At 41.4% G+C, this 15,368-nt stretch overlaps 2 protein-coding genes across 7 annotated transcripts; one reads left to right on the forward strand and one right to left on the reverse strand.

The window, feature by feature from the left end:
- Positions 1-853: 853 nt before the first annotated feature.
- cbx1b (chromobox homolog 1b (HP1 beta homolog Drosophila)) lies at positions 854-6,468 on the forward strand. Of its 3 annotated transcripts, none has more exons than XM_034107710.2 (6): positions 854-940; positions 2,916-2,997; positions 3,223-3,382; positions 3,768-3,921; positions 5,289-5,383; positions 5,721-6,468. In XM_034107710.2, exons 2-6 carry the CDS (start codon positions 2,943-2,945, stop codon positions 5,899-5,901), a joined length of 645 nt encoding a protein of 214 aa, XP_033963601.1. In that variant the 5' UTR covers positions 854-940; positions 2,916-2,942; the 3' UTR covers positions 5,902-6,468. The 3 variants fall into 3 exon arrangements, with proteins under 3 accessions (XP_033963601.1, XP_033963598.1, XP_033963600.1); XM_034107707.2 differs by lacking the exon at positions 854-940 and adding an exon at positions 1,092-1,181; XM_034107709.2 differs by lacking the exon at positions 854-940 and adding an exon at positions 1,107-1,189.
- Positions 6,469-6,539: 71 nt separating this feature from the next.
- Positions 6,540-15,036, reverse strand: nfe2l1b (nfe2 like bZIP transcription factor 1b). Of its 4 annotated transcripts, none has more exons than XM_034107495.2 (5): positions 14,869-15,036; positions 13,071-13,893; positions 11,559-11,783; positions 10,133-10,291; positions 6,540-9,900 (listed from the first exon to the last, which is right to left on the reverse strand). In XM_034107495.2, exons 2-5 carry the CDS (start codon positions 13,629-13,631, stop codon positions 8,545-8,547), a joined length of 2,301 nt encoding a protein of 766 aa, XP_033963386.1. In that variant the 5' UTR covers positions 13,632-13,893; positions 14,869-15,036; the 3' UTR covers positions 6,540-8,544. The 4 variants fall into 4 exon arrangements, with proteins under 4 accessions (XP_033963386.1, XP_033963385.1, XP_071062800.1 ...); XM_034107494.2 differs by having other exon boundaries at positions 14,865-15,036; XM_071206699.1 differs by lacking the exon at positions 14,869-15,036 and adding an exon at positions 14,442-14,460.
- Positions 15,037-15,368: the final 332 nt, after the last annotated feature.

The raw sequence follows: 15,368 nt of genomic DNA on the forward strand, positions 1-15,368 counted from the left end.
AATAAAAATACATGTTGCCAACAAATATCAATAGGTTTAATATTACATGTCTAATTACACTTGCTTACTGTTTGCTAACGTGATAAACGTGACACATGTGGCTGAAAGCTTCTGAAATTCACCGTGTAATTTAAAGGACCCTTTTCCTGGCAAGTAAATTACACTTACTGATTTCAGGTTTTTTTGCTCAGGTGATAGGTGAACACTAGGATATTAGGTCGTTATTTTGCATTATAAGGTACAATTATAGGGTATTTAATTTAAATATGATTTGAGATTAGATTAAACTGTATTGTCAATGCACATATTTGACGTAGGCTACTGAAAGAATAAAATGCAGTTTTAGCATCTAACCATCAACAATAACGTGCAGAATAGAATTATCACTTGCTCTGCTAAAATGATGTGCTGTTCAGACTTTAGGTCGAAGTGTATTTAAAAAAGGCCATTTATGGTAAGTCAAAATTATATTAAGAATAATATAAGATATTCAGTCAAAGTGTCATCTTATGATTATATTATTATGATTCTGATACAGAATATGTACATATACATTCCCCTATATGTTGTATGAAGCAAATCCCCAAAATGTGTTTGATGACATCACAACATTGTGTAGATTTGGGAGAGAGCTGTTCATGTTTATTATTATTCTTGGATTGTCTTTGGCTTTATGAATGAATGTAAGAAGTTTGAAAATGGACGTAGTTTCCAAGGATTCATTAATTATATTTTTAAGGGGTTGTTGTATCATTAACTACTTTCCAAAGGTAAACATATAAAGGCTACTTTGTTTATTTGAATGTATCAACTCTTTTTTTCCTCCACTGTGTGTAGCCTATGCAGAGAGGGGCGTTCCATCCATACGGTCCACTGTTTGCTCACACTCCACAGATCTATATATCACCTGCACGCAGCACCACCTGACCTGGTTAAGTTGGTGAGTAAATCCATATGCTTTAGAATCTGGGAATCTGCTCGGTCCTCCATCCACCTTTTTTTCTTCCCTGATACCAGAGACGAAGGGGCGGAAACGATACATTTCACTTTAGTCAAGCTAGCGGCTCTGCGTGTAACATCAAGTCAAGGCAAACAGCGACATTATCACAAAAAAATACGAGGAAAAGAATATCGTGTTTTTTGTATATCGCTTCGGTTGGAGGTTAAACAAATATTAAATTGTGAGTCGGTGAGTTTATTTTTTTACCTTCCCTCCTCCCTCTAAATGGGTTGTCTCGGTAACGTTTGATTGTGCACGAGACTAACGTTCGCCATCCCTTAATGAGCATGTTTACAATGGGGATGAACATAGCGTACTATTTTTAGTTTATACATTACGCATTTATAAAAATACACATAACCGACAGACACAACAGACTAGAGTATGTTACATTAGTTGCTAACACAAAAGCAATATGGAGGAGGAGACACCATCTATCTGAAACTGTGGGTCTCTCCGAGGCTTTGTCGTGCAGTGTTTTCTTCTGTTTGCGTGCTAACCACAGTCTATGGTGCTAACTAACGTTAGCCACACAACGCCCCCTTATATTGTATGTATTTTTCCCAAAGACAATGCTAGTGAAGAGAGGGAAAAACGTTGTTGTTTTTTTTCTTTATTCCTGCATTTCCACATTGCATTGTGCAGCCGTCGCCAGGTGTGGCAACCTGTGCACAGTTGTTGATGCTGCACTTGAAGCAAACGGTCAGACATCAGTGAAGGGATGAATATTGAGGGAGCGACTCAGTAAATATCCTGCTAATAGTGATCAGAATGGAAGCCCATTCCTAACAATGTGTTAAAAAATATGTCATAATGAGAATATTACTCAAAAATAATGACTCTTCGCCATGACTTAGGTATATAATATGTGTCATACTAATCTCAAAATAATGAGAAGCTTTGTCAAAATATTGAGTTGTGTAACAATAAACTTATTTCAAGACAAGTACATGCCATTTTTTGAGAAGGTTTTTTGGTATTTTGCACCATTAAGTTATTATTTCTCTATGACAAGTAATTCTTTTCAGAAGGATTCTCGTTATTTCGCGACACTAAGTTGTAATTTTGAGATACTAAGTCATTATTTTGTAAATGTTTCTCATACATATTTTCATCAAAAGGTTACATTTCATCTTATTATTCATAGATAAGGGGAGGCTGTGGCTCAGTGGGATAGTGTGCTGAACTTTGAATCAGGGGGATAGCAAGTTCCAGTCCCACTATAGTCAGCATGTCGTTGTGTCCCTGGGCAAGGCACTTCACCCCAAATTGCTCCTGTGGGGATTGCCCACAGTGGGCCTACTGAATGAATGTAAGTCGCTTTGGATAAAAGCGTCTAACAAGTGACATGTAATAAGAAAGTAAGTAATTAAATCCATCTAATCAAGTACTGTACTTAAGTTATTTATAAATTAAGAATTGTGCATACAAATCATATAAAAGGTAAATGTGACCGCATTCCTCAGTATCTGCCACATTTTTACTAAACAATCAAACAATTAATGGTGAAACATATCAGAAGATTAATCCATAAAGAAAATAATCAATACGTTATAGATTACAATATGCTCCACCTCAACCAACTGCAAAGTAAGAGACTGCTTTTACATGGATGCATTAGTATTAATAATCGAATGCTTTTAGTGCCTAAGCATATGTGAATACTTCCTCCACTGCCAAGAGATCCACTGAGTTTACACCATGTCATAACATAATCGCTACCTTTAGACAGCGCAGATTAGGCAGGCTTTTCCAAGTCAACAACTCTATGCATTTCGTTTCCACAAAGTGAATCCCACATATTGCCTGTAACCAAATTGCCTCACATTGTTATCCTTGTGTCTTTTCAATAAATCCCAACCTCTAATATTGTTCTCTCCTCTCTCTAACATTGATCCTGTTTGACGTTGCCCAGGAACCTGCTGGTCCCCAGGTCAACCTGATGAGTATGAGCCTGACTACAGAACCCCCTAATGATGTTCCCGCTGTTAAAGAAGGTTTAATACATCATTACTACAAAATATATATCTTTGTATCACTTTGTCCTTGTGCGGTAAGGTGTGTGTCAAGAGTTGTATAAGTGGCACTTTAAATGTTTGTAGACCAGAATTATTTACCATCGACACATGAACATCTTAAACTCTGAATATTAACGTAGAAGCTTTCAGTTTCAAAGGGTGACTGTAACTCTCTGCTTATTGCTTTTGTTTCTAACCCATCAGAAAGCAAAATGACGGCAGTCCCTGAAAAGAAGGACAAGAAGCCAGAGGATGTGGCAGAGGAAGAGGAGGAGGAGGAAGAATATGTGGTGGAAAAGGTCCTGAATCGGCGGGTGGTGAAAGGGAGAGTAGATTATCTTCTCAAGTGGAAAGGCTTCTCTGAGTGAGTGGATTGAGTTATTGTCAACAACCTATCACATCATTTACTAGAATTGCAAGAACCAGATGAATTATTAATTAGTTGTTTGCCAGAAAAAAGATCACATGGCATTTTGATATTTTACTTATCTTTTAAGTCAATTTTTTTTAATTAAAATTTTTCCAAAATACTCTCATCAGCCTCTCAAATATGGAAAAGTCTGGATTTATACTGTTTTATATAGTTTTATCGTGAATATTATTGGGTTTTGGACTGACACAACTCTTGTTGCAGTCCTATCATTCCGTCTCTTTTTCTGCCATTATCCTATTTATACTGTCCTCAAAATCATTTACTATACCATGGGAGTAAGTTATTCTTTTTTGTTTTTATGTATTTATGTCTGCAGGGAAGACAACACCTGGGAGCCATCGGACAATCTGGATTGTCCAGATTTGATTGCAGAATTCCTGCAGTCCCAGAAAACAGCACAGGACGTGAAGAGAAAGGCGGCCGGGGACGCAGAAGGAGACGACAGTAAGACGAAGAAGAAGAAAGACGATGTAAGTCCCAATTCTTTGTTTTCGTTCTTAGAATGTTGTTCTTTATATGCATATTTGCAAGAGTTCCTTTTGTATTAGGTGCCCTGACACACTAAGCCAACTTCAAAGTAGCAAAGACAGACCTAGTGACACAGGTATTTCTGTAAATTGCGGTTTTCCACCTCCGTTCTGCAAAAATGCCATCCACGTTAACAAGGTTTATAAATAAATTCCGTTCAAATTCAAATGCTAAACACAATTGTCAATGCCATTTACCCACAGACACTCACAGGCATTCAGCCACATTAGTGGCAAGGGACTTCCGAAGTGCATTCTGGTGCCTCTGTTCCTCGACAAAGTGACATGTGAACGGTTCTGTTAAGGTGGAATAATACTGCACGAAATGTCGTTTCACGCCTCACATTCGAGTACAGTCCAACGTTAGAAGCCACAACACCCTTACTACTCTGGAAACGGAATTTCTGTAAAAATGTTCAGCCTAGGATTTATAGAAAAGCTCTGTTGTCAGTTTCCTAGACTGCCGTTTAGAATAAAAGCCAAAACACACAGAAAGAGAATAAATACCCGTGTGCGCGTGGACAAGGCCTTATTCTTTATGCCATATCTTCTTTTACCAAGATGCCATTGAACAGAGTCTGCTGCTTGTGGAAGAACAAAATAAACTCTTACATTCCACATTATATGCATTCTTTTTGTTTTTCGAGGAAGAGTAGCAGGCGTTATTATTGTTTAGGAAGACGTTAAACCACATCAAAGTGAGGATTTTGTTGTCATGGAAAACACATCACATACTAATAGTTTCCCAGCCATATGGAACTCCAGGTGTACCCCTCACCAGCACGTCCCCCTCCCCCCACTTCCTCATATAATAATAATGGATTTATTTTGTAAGCGCTTTTACAGGTGCTCAAAGTGGCTTTACAGAGATAGTGAAAAGAAAAGAACAACAAATAAATATAGTTAAAGTCAAATTAAAATCAAGCAATACAACAACAATCACACATTAAAAGCCAGATTGAAGAGGTGAGTTTCTGTACGTTCCTTTGAAGGTGGTGAGGTCAGTGCAGTCTCTGATGGGCTGTGGGAGTGAGTTCCAGAGGGAGGGATATAGTGGTCACTCACCTGCTGTACAGGCTGTGGGCCTCACTGCTGCCTTACTCAAGATCCACCATCCAAATTGAATGTGGTATTTCTGGAGAATGTTTTAAAAGAGTCTGCTTGGGGATTCAGCCTTTACAAGACTTATTTTATATCCTAGTTTGTTTTGAATTCAGATTGGAATTCAAACATACTGTAGGTAGTTAGAATGTAAGCTCAGATGTAGTTTTGTGCTTGATTGAAGTTGTGTGTTGTTGTGTGATCCTCAGCCAGAGAAGCTAAGGGGCTTTGCTCGAGCGTTGGATCCAGAGAGGATTATTGGTGCCACAGACTCCACAGGAGAACTCATGTTCCTCATGAAATGGTTTGTGTGCACCTTAACTGTTGAACATTAGTTACTGCCTGGTTTGTTTGGTCAACTAAATGTGTCATTAAAAGAATACTTAACACCCAAAATGATCATTTATGTATCAATAATTCACCCTGTGACCTTGAAAATAACTTTGTTTTCTCGCATGTCTCCATTGTGAACATACCCAAAAATACAGACAATTCAAGATGATTTGTGTAACAGTTTGTAATTTGAAATTGTCCAGAATGTTCTCAGCTTTCGGATTCTTCTATCACTGTGAAAGCATTCAAATTCAAAGTTATATGGAAAAAGCAGTCAGTTAAACTTGTTTTTGTGTTAATCTTTGCAGGAAAAACTCAGATGAAGCTGACCTGGTGCCGGCGAAGGAGGCCAACATGAAGTGTCCGCAGGTGGTCATCTCTTTCTATGAGGAGAGACTTACATGGCACTCGTATCCCACCGAAGACGAGAAAAAAGAGGAGAAAATTGAACACAGGGCCAGGGGTGAGGGGGAAAAAGAGAAATTGTAGTTTTGAATGTTATTGTACTTTTGAGAAGGGATTTGTGGGGGTTCAAATGGAGGGGGGCAAAAACAAGCAAGACTCCATTGAATGCGTCTTGATGTAGTATCACTCATTGGATTCTACTTGTATTCAGATATGAACGATCTGTAAATAGAAGCTTTAGGTTTGCTTGACAAATCCAAAGTGAAATGTAAAACGCAATGTTACTTTTCAGTATTGGCAGAGAATATTCACTTTCGTTCTCTTGAAAAAAAAACATAGGGTCCAGTGCTCGGTCATCTTGCTATGCCATTGTGTCAGTGAGGTGATGTTTCGATTTCATTCGTGTGCCTTTTTAAATATTTTAACTGCTTCATTTTGAGTCAATCCTGGCTGTTTCATAAGGACTTGTTTGGTGTACGGTTACAAACTCTTTTCAGTGATTCATTTGTAATCTTTAAAGTGTTTATCATGTTAAGTCTTGCTTGTCGGTTTTGGAAAATAAACCACTTTTTGTTACCTTGGTGGTGTCGCTAAAACAGGATTATTACCGTGTCTTATATTAAATGCCGAGAGCCAACACTAATGTCTTAACATTTGTTGTATCCTCTGTTCTACAGCATACAACATATTATTCATGACAACTAGAACACAAGAGTCACAGGTGAAAATAAAAACACTTTATTAATCGATAAAAACAATTCTTGATTGCCGGCAAATATCTCAAAACAGAGGGAACTACATCCAAACTGAAAGCAGAGTGTGAGACCGTTATGGAGACGCTTGACAAACTACATAAAATCATGACAAAAACAAACATGAAAATATTTACACAACAAGACAGACAAAAAAAGTGCACTAAGTAGTAGCAGAACTAAATAGTCGGTGTCGCACTGGGTTACACTGAAGTAAATGTTAACCAGTTGCATGCCTGAATATCACATTTAATGAGGACATTTCTCCTTTCAAAAAACATTTTTTGGACATCATCTTAAAGTTGCGAGTTCTGTTCTGCCTCTTATAAATATTTTAGCCTAACTGCTATCTGAGCTGGCACTAATAACCTATTTTTTCTTTTTAAAAAGAGGGCGATGTTACATGTACTGACAAAACTTCATTCAAATAGACGAGTAATAGCACTTCTACTTTGAGAACGTTCTCCTCCGGTTCTCAAAACATTTAAAGTGACAGATAATGAAAGATTGTGAAATAAAGGCATTCAAAGCAAAGTGGCCACAACAAACACAGTCATATCACGCATTCAAATATTATTTTTTCTCATGTAACAACTTGGCTCACTTTGTTTTATTAACACATAGGACTCATAATATTCAAGCCAACACCTTGGCTTTACAGCAGTTACAAAATGGCCTAAAGTGGCTTTCAGTGGGGTTGGCAAATAAATTAAATTAAAAAGGGATTCCGCTCCACCAGGCGTCAACTGAGCCTGTTTTCAGTTAGTGCGTAAAACGAGGCGTCAAAGAGGGAAAAAAAAAGGGCAAACCTCGAGGTGGAAATCCCTCTCTGGAGCTCCTGGCCCATCACAGTATCTTCTATTCCTCGAGTGTAGACTTTTATATAAAGCTGACGTGGCGAGACCTATAACCTTGCTTATACTACAGATTATGAACAGTTAATAAGAGCCCTCCTAAACGCAGCTCCTGTATTTAAACCTGCAGCGAAGGAACAGCGATAGACACGGCAAAATGCATAAAGCCAAGCCTTTTTAAAGACAAATTACAGTGCTATGTATAATTTATAGGAAGTTGATACATTTTGCAATGCAGTGTGCCTCCTCCCTAAAACATCCATCTGCTCCTCTTGCCGGACTTCACTTTCACGCCCTTTTTTTTTTAGCAGTGGCCAGCCCAGGAACACTCTTTCTCATCCCAACATCCTCCTTCCAATCCGCACATGAAACCCAATCACTTCGGGGGCCACCTGGACTCCGACAAACATACTCAAAAACTGGAATTTGCCGTACATAAACAGACAATTGGAGTGCAGTGTTTAAAATGTAGTCAGATCCAGTGATGTGCACCATACAACCTTGGTTAGTGTAGGTGTTAATGGCATTCTAAAACTGATGGACTTCCTTTAGCCTTTGGTAAACTCACAGAACCTCAAATGTTGTTCTTCGCCTGAAGATTTGCAACTTAAAAACCTCACTGTCGAAATCACAAAAAGTCTCCAGGATGGGATGATCTGTCCTTTAAAACCTCCGGTGCATAGGTACTCCAACCGTCCTCGTGGACAGTGTTCTTTTACTCCCACTTCTCTCGAATAACAGTCCCTTTTATTCACCTCACAAATCGTCTCCCTCCTTAGCGGGTTGCTGCAAAAGGGTCGAGAGCATTTCAACATTTTCTAATAGCTCATTTTATGTCCTTTTACATCCCTCTTCTCCACGCTTTGTTTTCCCCCAATTAAAGAATGAAATATCAGTACTCAAACGGAGAGAGCTACTTCTGCTTCAAAGTTGTTTCCAGGAAAAAAATGTAGCCACAAATTGAAAAGGGAGAAACTAATTCAGGAAGAGTAGTCAACAATGCCATTTTTCTACTCCCCAGAATCTTCTTAAAGGAAAAAAGGGCATCTCTCTTGCATCTGCAGAAATCGTTCTTGTTGATTTAGCAAAGTGATAGAATAAAACAGCAGTTAGCGCCCCCCTCACTTCTTTTTGTCTTTTTGTTTTTTCTCGGGCTTACGGTGTTGCTCAGCAGTTGTCACGCCGCGGGGCATGATCAGCACGCTGCCGTCGGCACTGTACTGGAGCGAGTACTCGCTGGGGGGGTAGGGCCGGCCCTCCTCGTCCCGCAGCTGAGTGAACACCTCCTGGTACAGACTTTGCATCTTCTGCTTCATCTGCCGGATGGAACGGATGAACTCCATCTTCTCCTTCAGCAGGCGGCCCTTGTTGCGCCGCAGGTCGTGGACGCCCTGCTCCAGGTTGATGATGGTGTCCAGCTTGCGCTTGCGGCAGTTCTGAGCCGCCATCTTGTTCTTGCCGCGCCTTCGGATGTCACGGATGAGCGCCAGCTGGCCTTCGCTCAGGTGGTGCTTCGCTAGAAGCTCGTTGAACTCTTCCACGGGCAGGTTGATGATCTTCTCGTTGGAGAAGGGAATTTTCATGGACCGGGCTCGGCGTTCGTCCCGACTTGAGTGCTTGTCGTACAAGTCCTGAGGAGGCTGAAGCTTCGAGTGTTTCATGGCCTTCTTCCCGGATGAGATGGGGAGCTCCGGATCCTCGGCGAACACGGAGGAAAGCGGCAGGTTGTACGTGTGATTGTGGCCGATGTTGTCCAGCTGAGGGAGGCCGTGGAACTGGGAGGGGTTCTGATAGCTCATACGGCAGAGCTTGCTGTACCCGGGCTGATAACCGCCGACAGCACCTTCCTCCACGGTGGCGACCTCTGAGTCGGTGCTGTACCCCACGGCCCCCTCCTCGGAGAAGGTGGCGGATGTTGAAGAAGAAGACGCTGCCGAGGAGCAGGATGTCTCGGAACTGCTCGGGGAGGCCGGGCTGTGGCTGGAGTCCAAGGAGAGACCAGAATCTGAGTCAAGCTCTTCCTCCAACTGCGAGGCCTGGGCCTGGCTGAAGCCCTCCTCCATAGCAAGGTCCAGCAAGCTGATTTCATCCAGCATGGACTCTTCCAGAAGGTTGCTGAATGGATCGGGAAGGATCGGCGTGGATGTAATGTTGGTACTGGAACTGTTAACGTGTGGAGGGATGAAGATCCCGGTCAGGTTGGTGGCTCCAAACGTGGAGTTGATGCTGCTGGAGTTGCTGGAAGAAAGTCTGAGCATGGTGGTTCTTGGGGGGGTGGTAGTGGAGTCCACCTGGGGATAAAAGATGGGGGGGAAGTCTTGGCTGCAGCTGGGGAGGGAGGCCTGATGGAGGCTGACGTCCTGGTTCACCGGAGTTGAGCGAGTGGAAAGCCCAAAGTTTACCACAGTGTTGGAGTCAGTCGTGCCGCTGTCACTGCTGGAGCTGCTGTTGGGTGAAGAGCTGTTCACTTCCATCGCCTTGGAACAGAAACATTTAAGCATTAAACGCTAAATAGTTGAGAGAAAACCTTTTTTCCCCCTATTTTTAAATGAGTTTACATTTTTAGAGTGAGGCGGAATTTTTCATACTTCCTTATATGGCTGTACCCAAAAGTCAGAATGTTCACAATACGACGGTTAAATGTTAATGGTGTCGGAACAATCAAATATATGTGATGGGTTAAGAAGTGGTTTTAAAAAGTGGACATACTTGCAGCTCCATGATGGCCATGATGTCTTGCCACTGCTGCTCCAGGTCTAGCTGTGTCTCTCCTGCAGACCGGAGTGGAGCCAGAGGAAGACCCTGAGACGTAGAAGGAACTTCCTCATTGGAAACTATTTCTGCCGTGACAACAACCGGTGCTGGAAACTATTTGAAAAATAAAAATGCAACAACTTTAGTTTTGTACACCCTAATGAAAAACACAATACTTGCAATGCATGTGAAACAACACTGTTGTTTGGTTTGACCTCAGATTCTTCTCCAAAAGGGAAAGTGGCCTCCAACAGCCTCAAGCATTCTTGTAGAGACAGTGAAGTCTGTGAGCCAAGAACTGGGTAACAACAACGACAAGAGAGATACCAGTACTGTCAAAAATATTTGTTGGGATACCAACGCCACTGTTGCAACTCTTTCTGTTTCTGATCCTTCGCTTACAGAGAGTTCCATGGTTTGTGCCGTTGGTGCCGTGGCGTCCGTGTGTCTTGGACCAGCAAACAAAAACAACTGTAGAAATGTGCGAATACGGAGTTCATTTCAACAAAATGGGTTGGTGTTGGTGTTCGGTGGGAAAGCATCCATCATTCTGACTTAAGCCAGCTGATGTTTCTGCTGGTATGTGTCTCAAGTCAAGGCTAAGACACATTTTCATAATAGCATATAGCAATAGATGGTGAATCACAAGTACATCTGCTATCGGCTGCTTATTCCTTTTTCTCGGGGCGATTGTTGGCATTTCATTTCGCTTTTTTTCCTTCATTTTATATCCTGAGGATCTTTTAACAGCACGCAGACACACCCCTGTGTGATTATTGGGCTGACAATCTCACATCAGTTTCTTGCACTGTTGATAAATATTCGGTGCATTTACGTAGTTTCTTCGGTCAAATTAGACCATTCTGTCTAGTACAATATAAACAAAATAACACCAAATATCGTTTTGGGGTCATGGGAACGTCATGGATGCCTCCAATTCCAGGTCTGGATAAGCCGCACGTGTACATCAATATATTAACAAGGATTACATTTAACGTCACGGGGGCTAACCATTCGGAATTACCCATGGAAAACTCCCATGGGTGTTAAGCCCTGATATAAATGCGATTCTATAGAATTCTAACTTCATAAAAGCAACAGCTTGATTGCTTTGAGCTCTCTTTCCACTGACTGAGTCTTTACTCATTAACTTGAGTGACAAAACAATGAGATAATACTCTCGTATTCAAACAGCAATTTCTCAAACCACAATGTGTTAGGCGGTGGTGGAGAGACTGGAACTGTCTCCACATGAAGACAAACTCATATGAAGCAGCTCCCTAGTTTCTATTTTCTGTTGTATGTACTAAGAGCCAGTTAAATGTACCACCTCCCCCTGGATGAAAGACAAGGATATCAGAGATCCATTTAGTCTACTGACCTGCTCTGGGATACTCTCTCCGGTCTCCCCGTCCACCGGCTGGGCACCTTGTAAGTTAACTCCATTTCTCCAGCGCTCTTGTTCCTCATTCCCGTCTTTGTTCTCTCGTGGGCTGGGCTTCTCCTCCTCCTCGCTCTCCTTCTGACGGTTGCTGTAGTTGAACACTTCTCTTCCCGCACCGAGGTCGATGTCCTGTCTCCATAGAATGTCAATCAAGTCAATGTCCTGGAAAAACAGATAGCAACCATTGAGAAATGGCCCTGTGCAGAGAAGAGTCACTTTAATAACCAGGTAATGTGTAGGCATTCAATGTATTTAACTTATACTGTAGCCAGGTTAAAGATCAACATAGCTGGGCCATTTATGAGAATAAACTAGTACTTATACCGTCTATTTTTGGGCTCATTATTTCATAACAGTGGGTCATTTTGGCGGATCATGCAACAGAAATGAAGTCAGATGATGCAACCATGACAGAATCACTTTGACATGGTGGTGTTCATGTGATCAGAAAGAAGTCTTTTAGTTTTCTTACAGTCAAACAATGACTTTGTGTGACGAACGCCGCTGCATTAATATTGCCTTCATGTACAAGTTTTCTCGAAGTTCTTAAACAAAAATGTAACATGTTGTCTTGAAAAAATATTTCTTTTTTCTCTCTTATGTGCTCTTTTAGGACAATTAAGTTTAAGAAACAAAAATTAAGTTATTTAAGTTACAACTGTTTGCTTAAGTTTGTACTCTCATAAACAACAGTAACTATGACAAGAATCCCAGCTGTCATGAATATGACTCAACTGGTTGGCCTAAAAATATCTGACACTGATTAAAGACCAAGGCTGTGGACAGTGTTTAATTTTAAGTGAGTGTATGTTTTATTATTTTGGAATACAGTATACCTATGTGTTTAATGCTGCCATACCCCGTAATATTTATGAATCTGATACTACCTGTATAGTAGTTAGAAATGACAGACTGAGTAATTGTTGTTGTATATTTGAAGTGACCAGAATTGATAGGAATACATTATTTTCTATCTATTCCTGCTAACATCTGTGGATTCTGATGCTACTTGGAATATTAGGTTAGGAAGGCCAGTGACAATATGAACCTCCAAGCTACATTTCATTAGGGTTACGGTTAGTTATTTAACATACAATCTGCTTGTCCAATGAATTACAGATGTAAGGTGAATACCAGCACCTTATTTATCCTTTTTAAAACACTTTTTCTTCTTTTTATTGTTGAGCTTTCCAATTCACTATTTCTTTAGTTCTCATCATTTTCACTATGTATGTCGTATGGTCAATTATCTTTTTTTATATTCTCTTGTATTTTGTAAAGCACATTGTAATCTTGATAAGGTGAGTATTTTAACACAAAGTGTATTATAGTATTAAGTAGCGACACAGCAGGTACATGTGATGACAACAAGCAACTGTCAAACAGTTTGCCCCACCTCCACCTTTTGACAGGTGTTTTCAGAGTGGAGAAATTGACAAACTGCAGTACCTCTTTGCTGAGGTCATCATTGCCATCCCTGCTGCCCGGTTGCTCCTGGTTGCTCTCAGGGGCCACGGCTCCCAGGCTGCTGTCCTCTGCGTTCAGGTTGTACGTGGATTCAGTTCCTACACTTCCTCCCCTCATGGCCGGGGTAGCGTCAGGGTTGTTAACGTCCTCTAGGCCGCCCCCATTGTCCAGGGTGATGCTGGGGCTGGGCTGGCTGCTGGTGGACACCACAGTCTCAGAGTCACGATGCACAAGCCAGGTGTTGAGCTCGGTACTGGGGACGGAGAGGCGGTCCAGCTGGCGCACCTGGTTCAGCAGCCGCCGAGTGGTAAAGAATTGGTCGAGGTCCACACTCTTTGGATGGATGCCATAGCCGTCCAGCGTGTTGCGCAGGTTGTGGAACTGTGTCTGAGTGTAGGCTGAGCTAGGGCCCAGGATGATCTCTCTCAGAGGGGGCAGCTGATTGCTTAGATAGCTGTCAACGTCCACCCGCACCCCAAGGAGACTCAGGAGGATGGTGAACTGAATCAGGCCCTCTGTGAAGTATTTTTTCAGGTAAAGCATTTCTTTACAAAGGAACAAAAAGGTGAAAGTAAAAAACAAAAACAAAAACGGGGAGCGTGGATTACTACTTCTGTACTTGTGCTAGAAGACAGAGAGAGATACATGAGCGTAAAAAAAAAAGTGGTTAAATATAGTTGGGGGGGAAAGGGGTGTCTTCAACAGGATTCAGTATGTTTAAAAAGGCATGTAAGATCCAGGAGGAGTTTCCACTGTCAGAGTCCAGTTGGTGCTCAAAGCTTTGTTCTTCATAGGGTTCCCATTCCTGACAAAAGTGAGACATAACATTTTATTCTCTCAATAGAAACTACATAGTACAACATTATAAACACACTGCTTTCAGCTGTATGACAGACACATCTTACCTTCCTACATTTGTATTAAGCACATGTTAATGACAAATACATTACAACAAATCAGGGCTTGCTAGCCCACAGCAACCACTCCATCCTCCCAAGACTCGCACCGCGCAATGGCCTTTCCTTTTTCTTTAAATTCAGAGGATCAGAGATGGTGAACACAGAGCTTAAGGCAGCATCACCCCACCCTTGCACACTTCTCGTGGTGCTGCTGAAGGTGAATGGGAGAGTCGAGGAGGCTTTCTAGGCTGGCTAGCACCAACGACAGCGTTCGGTAGCAGGCAGGGTCCCTCCCTCTTCTCCTATCTTCGTCCTTATGACGTTGGCTGTTAGCTATCCTGTGTTTTGACACCCGACTACTGCTATTACACATGTATAACCATCTTATTACATATCATGAAGTGGAAATAATATTTCGTTTCGCCACATCTAGTAAGCTCGCATCTTTGTTTACCTTGAAAAAGTGACAGGTACCTCTACTGGTCTCTTTGCTAGCATCAAACAATCTCCCTAGCAACAAGTGGTGAAAAGATGATGGACAGATTGCACAGCCTTTCTCGGGCCAAAAGTGCGGTGACGACACATGAGTCCAGAACACCCCGGCCAATAGGAATGGCACACGGGTGGGGCTTAAAGAAACAGCTGAACTACTATTGGAACTACACTGTGCTAGCCTTGAAAGCTAGTTGGCTGCTAACTACCATTTGAGTACTTTCTAAAGTAACTTATGTATTAAACAACACACGCCACAGTATCAAGTCATTCACATAAATACTACCTATTCATCCATGTGTCTGCTAACGTCACATCATGCTCATGAATCAGTGCAATCAATGTCTCGGTTTAAGCATTATTAGTTGATTGATTTAATACTCACGCACGAAGATTGGGTAACTGTGTCTTCATGCCCAAAAGTCCACTACCACCTAAGAGCAGAATTTGATCGCTGTTTTATTAAAAGCTCCACAGTGTTGCCCGATCTCCAGCCTTTGCTCATTGAATGGCCCACCATGACTTGCAGAAATGCTAGCTGGCCCGGCTAGCCTAGCATTGAGCGCCGCTTGACACCAAAACACGCTTTCAAACAGAGCATGCGCAGAACATTCTAGTAGAAAGCTTTCATCAGCCCACTAATATTACACACATTTGCATCACCATTATCACATTTTAAAAATATATTACGTGGCAAAGACGAGCTTATTAAAAATGTGTTTTTCTTCCAAAGTATATTTAGACAAATATATCACACGATAGATACGTTATGATTTTGTAAGAACGGAGAAGTATTTAGATATTAGATATTTTCAACAATAGCTCCACCCTTACCAGCTTTAACTTTAAAGTGATGTTCAAATGAATGCATCAATATGTATAGTCCATT

Source organism: Pseudochaenichthys georgianus, chromosome 19 (assembly GCF_902827115.2).
Source record: "Pseudochaenichthys georgianus chromosome 19, fPseGeo1.2, whole genome shotgun sequence".
NCBI lineage: Eukaryota > Metazoa > Chordata > Actinopteri > Perciformes > Channichthyidae > Pseudochaenichthys > Pseudochaenichthys georgianus.

Excerpts from the sequence above, each read along its gene's own strand:
- cbx1b (XM_034107710.2), top strand. The coding sequence starts at position 2,943 with ATGAGTATGAGCCTGACTACAGAACCCCCTAATGATGTTCCCGCTGTT. Across the intron at positions 2,998-3,222 it reads TGTTCCCGCTGTTAAAGAAG|AAAGCAAAATGACGGCAGTC; the intron begins GTTTAATACATC and ends CTAACCCATCAG. Across the intron at positions 3,922-5,288 it reads CGAAGAAGAAGAAAGACGAT|CCAGAGAAGCTAAGGGGCTT; the intron begins GTAAGTCCCAAT and ends TGTGATCCTCAG.
- nfe2l1b (XM_034107495.2), bottom strand. The coding sequence starts at position 13,631 with ATGCTTTACCTGAAAAAATACTTCACAGAGGGCCTGATTCAGTTCACC. Across the intron at positions 11,784-13,070 it reads ATGATGACCTCAGCAAAGAG|GACATTGACTTGATTGACAT; the intron begins GTACTGCAGTTT and ends CTGTTTTTCCAG. Across the intron at positions 10,292-11,558 it reads GAGAGAGTATCCCAGAGCAG|TTTCCAGCACCGGTTGTTGT; the intron begins GTCAGTAGACTA and ends TTTTTCAAATAG.